The 12,155-nt window shown below is 38.4% G+C and overlaps 2 protein-coding genes across 2 annotated transcripts in view; one reads left to right on the top strand and one right to left on the bottom strand.

Annotated features, from left to right (window-relative positions):
* The window catches only part of LOC129943428 (uncharacterized), a 33,414-nt gene extending 26,774 nt beyond the window's left edge, over window positions 1-6,640 (top strand). The window contains exon 12 of the mRNA XM_056052864.1: window positions 6,056-6,640. Coding sequence (XP_055908839.1) covers window positions 6,056-6,457 — 402 coding nt within the window. The 3' untranslated portion in view covers window positions 6,458-6,640. The remainder of the gene's footprint in view (window positions 1-6,055) is intronic.
* A 72-nt stretch (window positions 6,641-6,712) lies between these two features.
* Window positions 6,713-8,150, bottom strand: LOC129943432 (GTP-binding protein 10 homolog). Its single transcript, XM_056052877.1, has 3 exons — window positions 8,004-8,150; window positions 7,417-7,939; window positions 6,713-7,357 (listed from the first exon to the last, which is right to left on the bottom strand). Exons 1-3 carry the CDS (start codon window positions 8,043-8,045, stop codon window positions 6,777-6,779), a joined length of 1,146 nt encoding a protein of 381 aa, XP_055908852.1. The 5' UTR covers window positions 8,046-8,150; the 3' UTR covers window positions 6,713-6,776.
* Between the last annotated feature and the right edge of the window lie 4,005 nt (window positions 8,151-12,155).

The following is a 12,155-nucleotide window of genomic DNA, read 5'->3' as shown; positions in this document are numbered from 1 at the left end:
GTAAAAATTGATTTTCGACTCAAATATCTTTTCAAAAGTTTTAAATATTAGCTTGAAACTTATTTTATTTCACAGAAAATATTGTTTTCGATATTCAGTAATTTTTATATAAAAATCCAACAGTCCGTTTTTTCATAAAAAATAAAATCTACAAAAAATAGTACGCAATTTTGGTAAAAATTGATACGAGTACATATAGACAAACTTTTAAGCAAGACAAATCGACAGACGGGATGGGAAGTTATCAGTGTGGGTCGCATCCCAGCCTCTTTTTTTTAACAATTTTGATAAGACTATAATTTATAAATTGCTTAAAAAACTTACTGGAGCTCCTTAACCCTAGACCCGCGTACTTAAAAATGTCTGGATTTCGCGTACTTGGTGTCTGAGTGCCCATGAAGATTTTTTGTATGCAGATGTTTGATATGAAACTTTATTCTTTAAATTATTTATTAAAATTTATTTATGGAACCAAGTTTAAACAGAAAAATATGAAATAAGCTTAAAACAATGTATCTTCGGTGTCCACAATACCGTTATTATTTTTATTAACAAAGCATTTCTCACACATTCTTATATAATGCTTAGTACAAGCTACAGAATAACAGATATCACAAACTGCTGTAGTTTTGTTATTTTGTTTTCCTTTTTACACGTCTACAGCGTTGTTTTGTGTTATTTTGTCTTATACATATTTGGCAAACTTGTGACGGTTTCAATCTCATATCCTATCAATTTTATACATAGCACTTTTCACACTTGCTTGTATAGTTGGCTTTGCAATGCGTTTTATTATAAGGTTATCTGCCAACTCTAAAGCCAATTCTTTTATAAACTTTTTTCTCTTTTCGGACCTCTTTTTTCTGGTATACCAGTTAGGCTGACAAATATCGAAAACCCTATAAGATGCCACTCCTGCACAGTCCAAAAGATTGTAGAACCATGTTACCGGCCATCGATTAGTTTTTCGTTTACAGGTGTAAACTATTGCCAGACGGTCGAACGTATCAACTCCACCTTTGGTTACATTGTAATCCATAATTACCGACGGTTTTTTTCGATGATTCATCAATTTTGTCCTCGTGGTTTGCAGTTGACATCATAAGAACATTTTTTTGTGTTGCCTGCATAGCTGCATACAACGGGAGTAACAAAAACTTATAGAAAATTTGTCCCTAGTTCTTTGGAACACTTTCTCAATTGGTGTAAATTGTTTCGGTAACAGGGCCTTATTGGATTTTTTAGTACCAATAGTGGTTGTTTTTCTACTCATCAATTCCAAAGCCCATAGTTTCGATGTAAAATAGTTGTCTGTTGTAATATTGTAATTATTGTTTAAGTACCTTTCTGCCAATCACATGACGAGTTGATGTGATATCCCATTGGATCGCCCATCACATGGTTGCTGGCCGACATAAATTTCGCCTTTTAGAGGATATGTGTTTGCAGCGTCAACAATCCAAAAAATGTTGATGCCATATTTGCCAGGCTTATTCGGCATGTACACTTTGAAAGGACATCTTCCTCTAGAGCCAACCAGTTGTTCATCAACAGTGAGTTCCTTAGATAGTTCAAAGAACGTAACCAGATTATCTTGAAACAAACTCCTACCTAATAAGTTGATGAACAAAATTATTTGTAAATACATCATTCAACAAAGATTTAAAGACGGAAGTTATTAGTACTTCCGTCATCAAATCGTATGAAATATCGTAATTGCTCGAATCTTTCCAAGGACATGACGGCGGCGCGATAGAATGCCATAGGCTTTGATGAAAGAGGTCTTTCGCTTCCACTCCATATGCTTTTTCAGCACCAGCATATAGCAATTTGGCAATGTAGCCATATATTTCATCTTCAGATGTGTCATACCATCTACGCATTTGCTTTGGGTTACTAGATAGACGATTTTCTTCATAGGTTCTCGTGGCCTATCGGTTGTTTCAATCACAATATTTGTGATAACACTAGGTGAAACTAATGTCTGAATACTTCAGCTTTTCCCGAAAACATTTAAGAACATTTAGTCTCAATTTTTCATTCCGACTTCTAATTGTTCTTTGAGTCTTACTTTCATCCGGCATAGACCACCAAATGTCATTGAGTTTTGAATTTCTAGCAAAATAACGCATACCTTTGATAGGTGCAAAGGATCTTCTTCTTCCCCTTGCCTTTTGCCTTGCTGCTGCTCACTATCTGCATCTTCTTTTTCTTCAATGTCAAAACCCACTTGCACAATACGATTGTCCAACAAAGCAGTATTTGGCTCATAATTGGCTTATCCAGGCTCCAATATAATGTCAAATCATTCCAAAGTGCATTATTATGATGCTAAACATTATGATTTACATTACAAATGCATAAATAATATAGTCATAGTGTAATAAGAATGTTTAAACTTGTATTGAAATGCGGTTAGGTTAGGTTATAGTGGCTGTCCAAGATGGAAACGGACACATGAATCTTGAGGCTTCCTCCTAAGCTCATTGGAACCAGTTAGAGTCCCTTACGAAACGTGAGAGGCTGATTATACCGATATGATTTAGATCGTTTAGATCGTTAAAAAAGAATTCTCCTAGGTAATTCTTGCGTTTTCGAGCTAGAGCAGGGCATGTGCACAGAAGATGAAGAACCGTTTCTTCCTCTTCCTCGTCCATACAGCTTCTGCAAAAGTCATTTGAGAATACACCTAGTCTCGTGGCGTGCTTTCCTATTAGACAGTGTCCGGTTATGACAACTATTATCGAGCTTATATGCGATCTGCTTAGAGTGTTGGCCAGATGTTTTTTGTGGCTTGACACGGGGTGAGGTTGGTCCACCTGGTGCCTGCCCTCCTCGCAGCGTCGTGCATTAGTAGCAGTTTACAAGTAGCGATTGGTATGCCAGTACTTGCCAAACGTGGTAGGATAGGCTGTACTGTACCGTTTCTGGCGAGTTCATCTGCGTTACAGTTACCTGGAATGTCTCTATGGCCCGGCACCCAGCATAGGTGAATATTAAACTGCTGCGCCATCTCCATTAGAGATGATCGACAGTTATGGACTGTTATAGAGTTTGTAGAGACAGAGTCCAGAGATTTGATAGCGGCCTGGCTGTCGGAGAAAATACGGATATCAGATGTTGATACCACGTTTTCTTTGAGCCAAGACAAGACTTCCTTAATCGCTAAAAGTTCCGCCTGGAACACGCTACAATGATTGGGAAGGCGGAATGAGAGACTTAATTTCAGTCGTTCAGAGTACACACCACCACCAACCCCTTCTTTGGTTTTTGAGCCATCTGTGTAAAAATGGATTGACTCATCCTCCTAGAATGTCCTATCCTCCCAAAAAGATATGGTAGGTATAGAAATCTGGAAATTCCTGTCGAATTGTAGTTGGGGGATGGTGTAGTCTGTGTGCTTTGGAATTGATTCTAAGTACCTTATAATTACGGAGTGGCCAATGTTGTTGTTAGTCCACTGCGACGAAGCATTGAGGCGAATAGCCGAGCTTGCAGCTATTTGTTTGCCTAATATGTCAAGAGGTGTAAGGTAGAGTAAGGTGTCGAGTGCTGCAGACAGGGTCGTGCGAAGCGATCCGCTTATACATAGGCAGGCTGAACGTTGGACTTTATTTAACTTATCCCTGTTTATACCTTTCTCTAAAGCAGTCCACCATACTGCCACACCGTACGTTAAAATCGGTTTGATTACCAATGTGTATAGCTAATGCGTGATTCTGGGCTGTAAACCCCATTTATTACCAATAGCTTTTTTGCAAGAAAAGAGAGCTACAGACTCTTTCCTGTACGTTGCGTTTCCAATTTAGTTTTTTGTCTAAGACAAGACCTAGGTATTTGGCCTCGTCTGAGAATTTTAATTGGATTCCTTTAATATAAGGAGGGTTGACAAATGGAATTTTGTATCTCCTCGAAAATAAGACCAGATAGGTTTTGTGTGGGTTAACACCCAGTCCACACCGATCAGCCCAAAGTATTAGTCTGTCTAAGGCATTTTGTAAGAGTTCTTTTAGGATATTAAGATGCTTTCCTGAAACTGCTATAGCAACGTCGTCCTTGCGGTGTCCCTCTACTAACGAATCGTCTGCAAGCAGAGTTGCCCAGTTTTGAGTTAATTATTCTGCTAGTAAGCATTAGATGAATTAACTCCCGAAGCGAACTCTCTACATTTATAGTTGTCAGTGCAGAAGTGCCCACGTTGTTAAAGGCACCTTCGATGTCAAGGAAAGCAACCAAACTGAACTCTTTATGATGGAGGGAATATTCGATGGTGCGTACTAAAGTGTGTAACGCTGTTTCCACCGATTTAAGACGAAGACAGAAGTCTTGTATCGATACGTGCCCTTAAATGGATATCAATCAATCTTTCCAGGGTCTTAAGAAGGAATGATGATAGACTTATAGGTCGTAGATCTTTAGGATTGACTTGGGAGCATTTACCTGCTTTAGGTATAAAAACAACTTTAACTTCTCTCCATGCCGAGGAAACATGGACCAGGTAAAGACAGCTGGTAAAAATTGCCTCAAGGATTGGTGCAATTATATATGAAGCCTTTTGTAATTCGACTGGTATTATACCATCTGGTCCTGCAGCTTTAAATGGTTTGAAGCTGTTGAGAGCCCATTGTAGCTTATCCTTTGTGAACAGACCTTGTGGATATGTTGTATTTGAACTTGAACGTGTAAAACTGTTGCAAGTTTCGGTAAGAGAACTACCAGGAAAGTGAATGTCCAATAGTAAGTTCAGCGATTCATTACTTGAATTTGTCCAGGAGCCGTCTGTATTTTTCAAGCAGCTTGGCATAGCTGGATTAGTCGAAAGAATTTTCCGTAATCTAGTGGCTTCAGAAGTTTCTTCTATCATGCCACAGAAGGATCGCCAAGAAGATCGCTTGGATTTCCTTAGTGCCTTCTTGTAGATTCTTAGGGATTCTTTGTAGGAGTCCCAATGAGAGGCTAGTCTTGCAGCTTTGGCCCGATTGAAAAGTTTCCTGCATTCCTTCCTGAGCGAGTCAAGCTCTGAGGCCCACCATTGTGGTTTCCTCTTTCCTCTTATGTGTATAAGTGGACAAGCAATTTCTAGCGATCTGTTCATAGCTGAGGTAAGGTCTTTGACTTTGTTGTCAAGTTCGTTAGCGTTAGAGGAAGGACTAGATAGTCCAGGTTCTAGTAAACTCTGTAATGAGTTCCTGTATAAAGCCCAGTCAGTTTTCCCACAGTTTCGAAAAGTCAATGGACTCGGGTTATCATCCACATTTATATTGAACTGGTTATATCTATGATCAGAGAACGAGTGTTCTTTGGATACTTTCCAGTCCAAGATCATATGGTGTATACTATCTGAGATAAGAGTTATGTCTAAGACTTCTTCTCGAGTTTTAGTTATGAAGGTTGGTTCATTACCAACATTACTTACTAAGAGGTTAGTACCAAGAATATAATCAAAAAGAGACTCACCTCTGTCGTTGATATTCGTACTGCCCCATACAGTATGATGAGCGATAGCATCGCTCCCAATAATTAGGCGGATCCTTTGTCTTTCCGCTTCAGCGACGATTTTCTCCAGGGTTTTTCCAGGGAGAGGGACAAGGTGGTCATGCCCAAGATACGCCGATACCATCCAGAAACTTCCTTTGGTTGTTTCCAACCTAATGCGGACTGGGCACTGAATGCCCGATACACGGGTTTAGGGTTAATCGGAATTCACAAGGCAGCTGTCAAAACGATAGGTTCCCAATACATGACATTTGTATGTCATGACATGAGCGCCAGCAACGTCGAAATAGCACTGCAAAAATAGCCACGCATCTCCAATCAAACAATTCAACCGTAATACCCGTACTTCTGAAAATTCTCATCAAAATACCCTTACACCAATTTTGTACGTTCTTGAAATTAGAGATATTATTTGTTAAGCTCAATATTTCCCACTCAAACCAAAAATTTCACTTCAAATCTATTTTGTTGGCCTGTTCTTATTTTGCTTCTACACACATTTTCATCAACCAGATTTTTTCTACAATTTTTAACTAATCATCTCCTTTTCATTTCACAGGTTTGTGGTCAATGCTTCACCCATCGAGAAACTCTGATTGCCCATCTATCACGTCACATTGATATGAAACGTTACAAATGTTATGGCTGTGAACAATTCTTCTCATGCATTTCCGGTCTCAAAACACACCGATCCGTACGTCCAGAGACATGTGGCCGTGTTGAATTGAATGCACGTGCAGTTGGCCCTCGAGTGCGAGTCATAAAAGGCAACGTCATTTTTGAACCGCAACCAATTTACAATGCGAGATTAGCAAAAGCTGAAAAACCCCCTTTGGATTCATACATTTTGGATCATAATTACTTTCGAAAGGATCAAACTATACAGACTAACAAGAAAGTCTCTAAACAACAATCGGCGACGATTAAAAGTGAAAATATTACCATTTTCCCACAAACGTAGAAGAAGAGTTTGAATGAATGAATGTTGTTTTCTTTTTCTTATTTAATTTAAGTGAAATTTTGTTTCTTACCTATTTTTTTCTTTACCTATTGTAGAAATTTTAGGTATGCCTTTAATTAGTTGCTAAGTGAGATATTGTTCCAAAATAAAGTATTGCATCGTTTTTATATACATATATATAAATATTTTCATGTTTTCTCTTTCAAAGACAATAAAACAGATAGGAAAGGAAAGGAAAGTAAAACAGAAAAATGATTGATATTTCTTAAAGTCCTAACATTTACTTTTTCTTTATTTGAAGTTCAAACAAATACCCTCTTCACGTTACGCGAGGACCTTTTTCGCCGAGTTTTCTTTGCAGATCTTCTCGTACCTCGTCCAGTGGCAATTCCCGTTCAGCTAGCTCATCTAAGACCTCACGTAAATTCACTTTGACTTGATTTATACGAGCTGAATTAATTGCCGAAATCGGGATGACTCTTTCGAAATTGATGAGTTTCGTAGGACGAATCTCTTCGGGACATTCTTCAAGGCCTCGCTGCAAATCAGCAATATGTGGTTCGTAGTTTTTGAGTGATTCGATTGCACCATCCATATCCATTTTGTTGACAAGTAAAACACATGGCTTCTGGAGGAGGGTCTCATCATAGAGTTCAAGTTCCTTGTTGAGGGCATAGATATTATCTAGGAAGCTTCGTTTCTTATGCGTCGGACTTAGTTGGAAGCCAAAAATGTCAACTATCATGAGGAGAAGACGTGTGCGTTCGATGTGCTTGAGGAATTTATGACCCATGCCGAAGTTCGCATGAGCACCTTCAATAAGACCGGGAAGATCGGCAATGGAGATTGCTCGGAGGTCTGGATACTCCACAATGCCGATTTGGGGACGAATTGTTGTAACTGAAATACACACAAATGAAATAGACATAGAAGACATTATTTTGAAAAGACGATCTTACAAGGATATGATGCAATCTTTGGTTTGGCATTGGATATTGCCTTTAACAGTGTACTCTTGCCGGCATTGGGAAAACCTACCAATCCCACATCCGCGATAAGTTTCAAATCCAAATTAACAGCTCTTTGTTGTCCCGGTTTTCCAATGAACCCAGTTCCAGTACATCCACCCATTCCACCACCAGCTGCAACACAAGTAGATCCTTCTTCATTCAAATCAGCAATCACTTTGCCATTATCGTCAATAATTTGAACACCAACGGGGACTTCGATTTTTTCATCCATCCCTCGGCGTCCTAGGATTCTTATCTTACTGCTATCCTCACCCGAACTGGCTTTTATCTTTTTGTCTCGTAGCATCCGGGAGAGACCTTTAAGTGTTACTCCCTCTTTGGCTATGAAATACACACACCCACCTTGTCCGCCAATGCCACCGTATTTGGGAACACCATTGCCACCATGTCCACCATGCACTGTAAGCCGGAGGCTGTCAATGAAGGTACCGCGTAGGTGAGCACGAATAGCCTACAAAAATGGACATAAAGAAGCAATAATGAATTAAGTAATAAGGAAATTTTAAGGAATTTACCTTTTTGGGTGTTTTTAAGAGGAAACTAAAGAGTTTCACCATAATAAAGTTGTTATGGGATCAAGGATTTTCGTTTAGAATCTGGATGAAGAAATCCGGCGAGCAAATCAGATGTTTCTAAATGAAATGTCAACACTTTTTGTTTTGATTTTAGATTTCTTTTACGAATGACAATTCAAAACAAAACTGCACGAACATGAGTTATCAAAAACTTAGGGCTCCCGTCACACTTGTATGATAGATTTGTATTTTGTGAGTTTGAAGAAAAAAATTATAATTAAAAGGTATCAACCTTTGTATATTATATTTCAATTGTACTGTCATGAAGAGGAACGTTAAGCTTGACATCTTTTCATCGACTTCCTAAATAGTTAGTTCCACATGTTTTTGCTGTGGAATGTATTGGGGTGGGGGTAAAAATGAGCGAGAATTACAATATAAAATAATACATTTCTAGATTATTAAAAAAAATCCGATATATTGAATTGAAAATTTTGACATTTCTGGACGTTTCAAGGTCCCTAGAGTGGAAATGAATGATTTTTAGAAAGATGTCATCCGTGTGTATGGCCGTACCTCCGTACGTTCGTGACGTTTTCTCGTCGTCCATAGCTCAAGAACCAGAAGAGATATCGATTTCAAATAAATTTAAATTTAAAATAAGGCAGTAAGATCCAGAAACGGCTCTCAAGAAAATGTTGGTCAATCCTAAATATCTTACGAACTAAATTTTATATAATATATTGTATTACATAATTTATTGTAACGAAATACCAAACAAGTATATTTTTGGAAAAAATCCAATTAACGGTTTTTTTTATAAATCGAAAAACCTGAAAAAAAATCTGTCTCCTCGTATATTTTACGAACAAAAAATGATTTCATCTCCAAAATAATTGTATGCAACGAAAAATAATGTTTTTGACATCTGGTAAAATTATGAGAAAAATCGAATTGACAGTTTTTGTGCAAAAAAAACAATAATAAAACTTGGTAAAAATTTACTTTCAACTCAAATATCTTTTCAAACATTAAAAACATTTTATCCCACAGAAAATATTGTTTTGGTAAAATTTGTTTGGAGGTCTGGAGATTGCCAGAGAGGTCTAGAAAAACAAGGAAGGTTTGGAAATATCAAGGGAGGTCTGGAGATTTCAAGGGAGGTCTAGAGATGTCAATAGAAAATTCAAGGGAGGTCTGGAAATATCCTGGGAGGTCTGGAGATTTCAATTAGGTATACAAAAATCAAGGGAATTCTGGAAATATCATGGGAGGTCTGGAGATTTCAAGGGAGGTCTAACGATTTCAAGGGAGGTCTGGAGATTTTAAGGGAGGTCTGGAAATTTCAAGGGAGGTCTGGAAATATAATGGGAAGTCTGAAGATTTCAAGGGAGGTCTGGAGATTTCAAGGGAGGTCTGGAGATTTCAAGGGAGGTCTATAGATTTCAAGGGAGGTCTAGAATAATCAAGGGAATTCTGGAAATATCATGGGAGGTCTGGAAATTTCAAGGGACGTCTGGAGATGTCAAGGGAGGTCTAAACAAATCAAGGGAGGCCTGTAGATTTCAAGGGAGGTTTGGAAATTTCAAGGGAGGTCTGGAAATATCATGGGAGGTCTATAGATTTTAAGGGAGGTCTAGTATAATCAAGGGAATTCTGGAAATATCATGGGAGATCTGGAACTTTCAAGTGAGATCTAGAAAAATCAAGGGAGGTCTAGAAATATCAAGGGAGTTCTGTAGATGTCAAGAGAGGTCTGGAAAATTCAAGGGAGGTCTGGAAATATCATGGGAGGTCTGGAGATTTCAAGGGAGGTCTGGAAATTTCAAGGGTGGTCTGGAGATTTCAAGGGAGGTCTGGAGATTTCAAGTGATTTCTAGAAAAATCAAGGGAGGTCTGGAAATATCAAGGGATTTCCGTAGATGTCAAGAGAGGTCTGGAAATTTCAAGGGAGTTCTGGAAATATCATGGGAGGTCTGGAGATTTCAAGGGAGGTCTGGGGATGTCAAGGGAGGTCTAGACATATCAAGGGAGGTTTGGAGATTTCAAATGAGGTCTAGCAAAATCAAGGGAGGTCTGGAGATTTCAAGGGAGGTCTGGAAATTTCAAGGGAGGTCTGGAGTTTTCAAGGGAGGTCTGGAGATTTCAAGTGAGGTCTAGAAAAATCAAGAGAGGTCTGGAAATATCAAGGGAGTTCTGTAGATGTCAAATGAGGTCTAGAAAAATCAAGAGAGGTCTGGAAATATCAAGGGAGTTCTGTAGATGTCAAGAGAGGTCTGGAAAAATCAAGGGAGGTCTGGAGATTTCAAGGGAGGTCTGGAGATTTCAAGGGAGGTCTGGTGATGTCACGGGAGGTCTAGACAAATCAATTGAGGTCTGGAGATTTCAAGTGAGGTCTAGAAAAATCAAGGGAGGTCTGGAAATATCAAGGGAGTTCTGTAGATGTCAAGAGAGATCTGGAAAATTCAAGGGAGGTCTGGAAATTTCTAGGGGGGTCTGGAGATTTCAAGGGAGGTCTGGAAATTTCAAGGGAGGTCTACAAAAATCAAGGGGGGTCTTGAGATTTCAAGTGAGGTCTAGTAAAATCAAGAGAGGTTTGGAGATTTCAAGGGAGGTTTAGAAAAATCAAGGTAGGTTTGGAAATATCAAGGGAGGTCTGTAGATTTCAAGGGAGGTCTGCAAATTTCAAGGGAGTTCTGGAAATATCATGGGAGGTCTGGATATTTCAATGGATTACTGGCAATATCAAGGGAGGTCTAGAAAATCAAGTGAGGTCTGGAAATATTGGAAATAAATTTCAAGGGAGGTCTGGATATTTCAAGAGAGTTCTATCAAAATCAACTGAGGTTTGGAGATTTCAAGGGAGTTTTAGAAAAATCAAGGTAGGTTTGGAAACATCAAGAGAGGTCCAGAAAAATCAAGGGAGGTCTAAGATGTCAATGGAGGTCTAGAAAAATCAAGGTCTGAAGATTTCAAGGTAGATTTAGAGAAATCAGGGGAAATCTGGAAATATCAATGGAGGTTTGGAGATTTTAATGCCCTTTTTACTAAAAACGCGAAAAGCAATTACACTATTTTTAGCCATTTTTCTGTTTTTTGAAACAACCAAAATGAGGGTGAGGGGGTTTGATTGAAGGTTCTTATAAATTGTGTTACTTATTTGGTTTAAAATGTTAATTTAAAAAATTATTCGCTAGAAGCTTTCTTGCTATTAGAAGGTCAAGTATTATTAAGGATTAGTATTGACGCTGTGAATATTGACAGTGCGTTGACACAGAAAGTTTAAATTTGTTTATGACGTCAAAGAATTAACGCGTTGGCCCTTTAAGTCTAGCTTAATGGCAATGACAAAACGACTTACTTGGGGTATCCATTGAACATTTCAGATGACAGGACTATCGGCCTGTCATCAGATAATCCAATAGAGACCAACAATTCAACATCCAATCCATGATCCGGTCATCGTAGTTTGGATTTTTCGAGCGGATCAAAATCCTGTCATCAAATTTGACGTTTGTGTTGTATGTAGTGGTGAGCGTCAATTTTCCGTAGTCATTTTGAAATTAAAATTTCACTTCGTTTAAATTGTCGTCGAGTTCGTTATAAATATAAAATAAATTGGGAGGCGCAACAGTCCGTTGGGAACCAGGGCCTAGTGACTTACAACTCCCAACCATTAATGTGTGCTAATACTATTGTCAGGAATGGTAGGGACCTACAATTTTGGGCCGAATCCGAACGGCTAGTTTGAGGAAGGACTTTTTCATGACAAAAATTACTCTTGAAGGATTTGTCAATTCCTCGCAAGAGGCAGTACCCGCAAAATTATCTTTTTAAAATTAGGGTGCCACAGGCAGGTGTTGAACCCAAGACCCTTGCATGACAGTCCAAAGCACTAACCATCATGCCACGGGTACGAGTTCGGTCATAGCTACATATTTTTTGTATTTTTGTTTACAACTACTCAAAGGCATTTCTTTTATATAATTTATTTTAATTTTATTTCGTAAAAAACAACAACTACCGACACAAAAGGTAAATCAACATAAAAGTAAACAATAGATTAATCGTTGTGTCAAATGTGAAGTTTGAGGTTACTCTTGGAAAGACATAAAAAAACTGGATTGCGGATAAGATTGCGGAAGAGAAGTT

Source organism: Eupeodes corollae, chromosome 1, assembly GCF_945859685.1.
Source record: "Eupeodes corollae chromosome 1, idEupCoro1.1, whole genome shotgun sequence".
Taxonomy (NCBI): Eukaryota; Metazoa; Arthropoda; class Insecta; order Diptera; family Syrphidae; genus Eupeodes; species Eupeodes corollae.
This window is presented reverse-complemented; position numbering and strand designations above follow the sequence as displayed.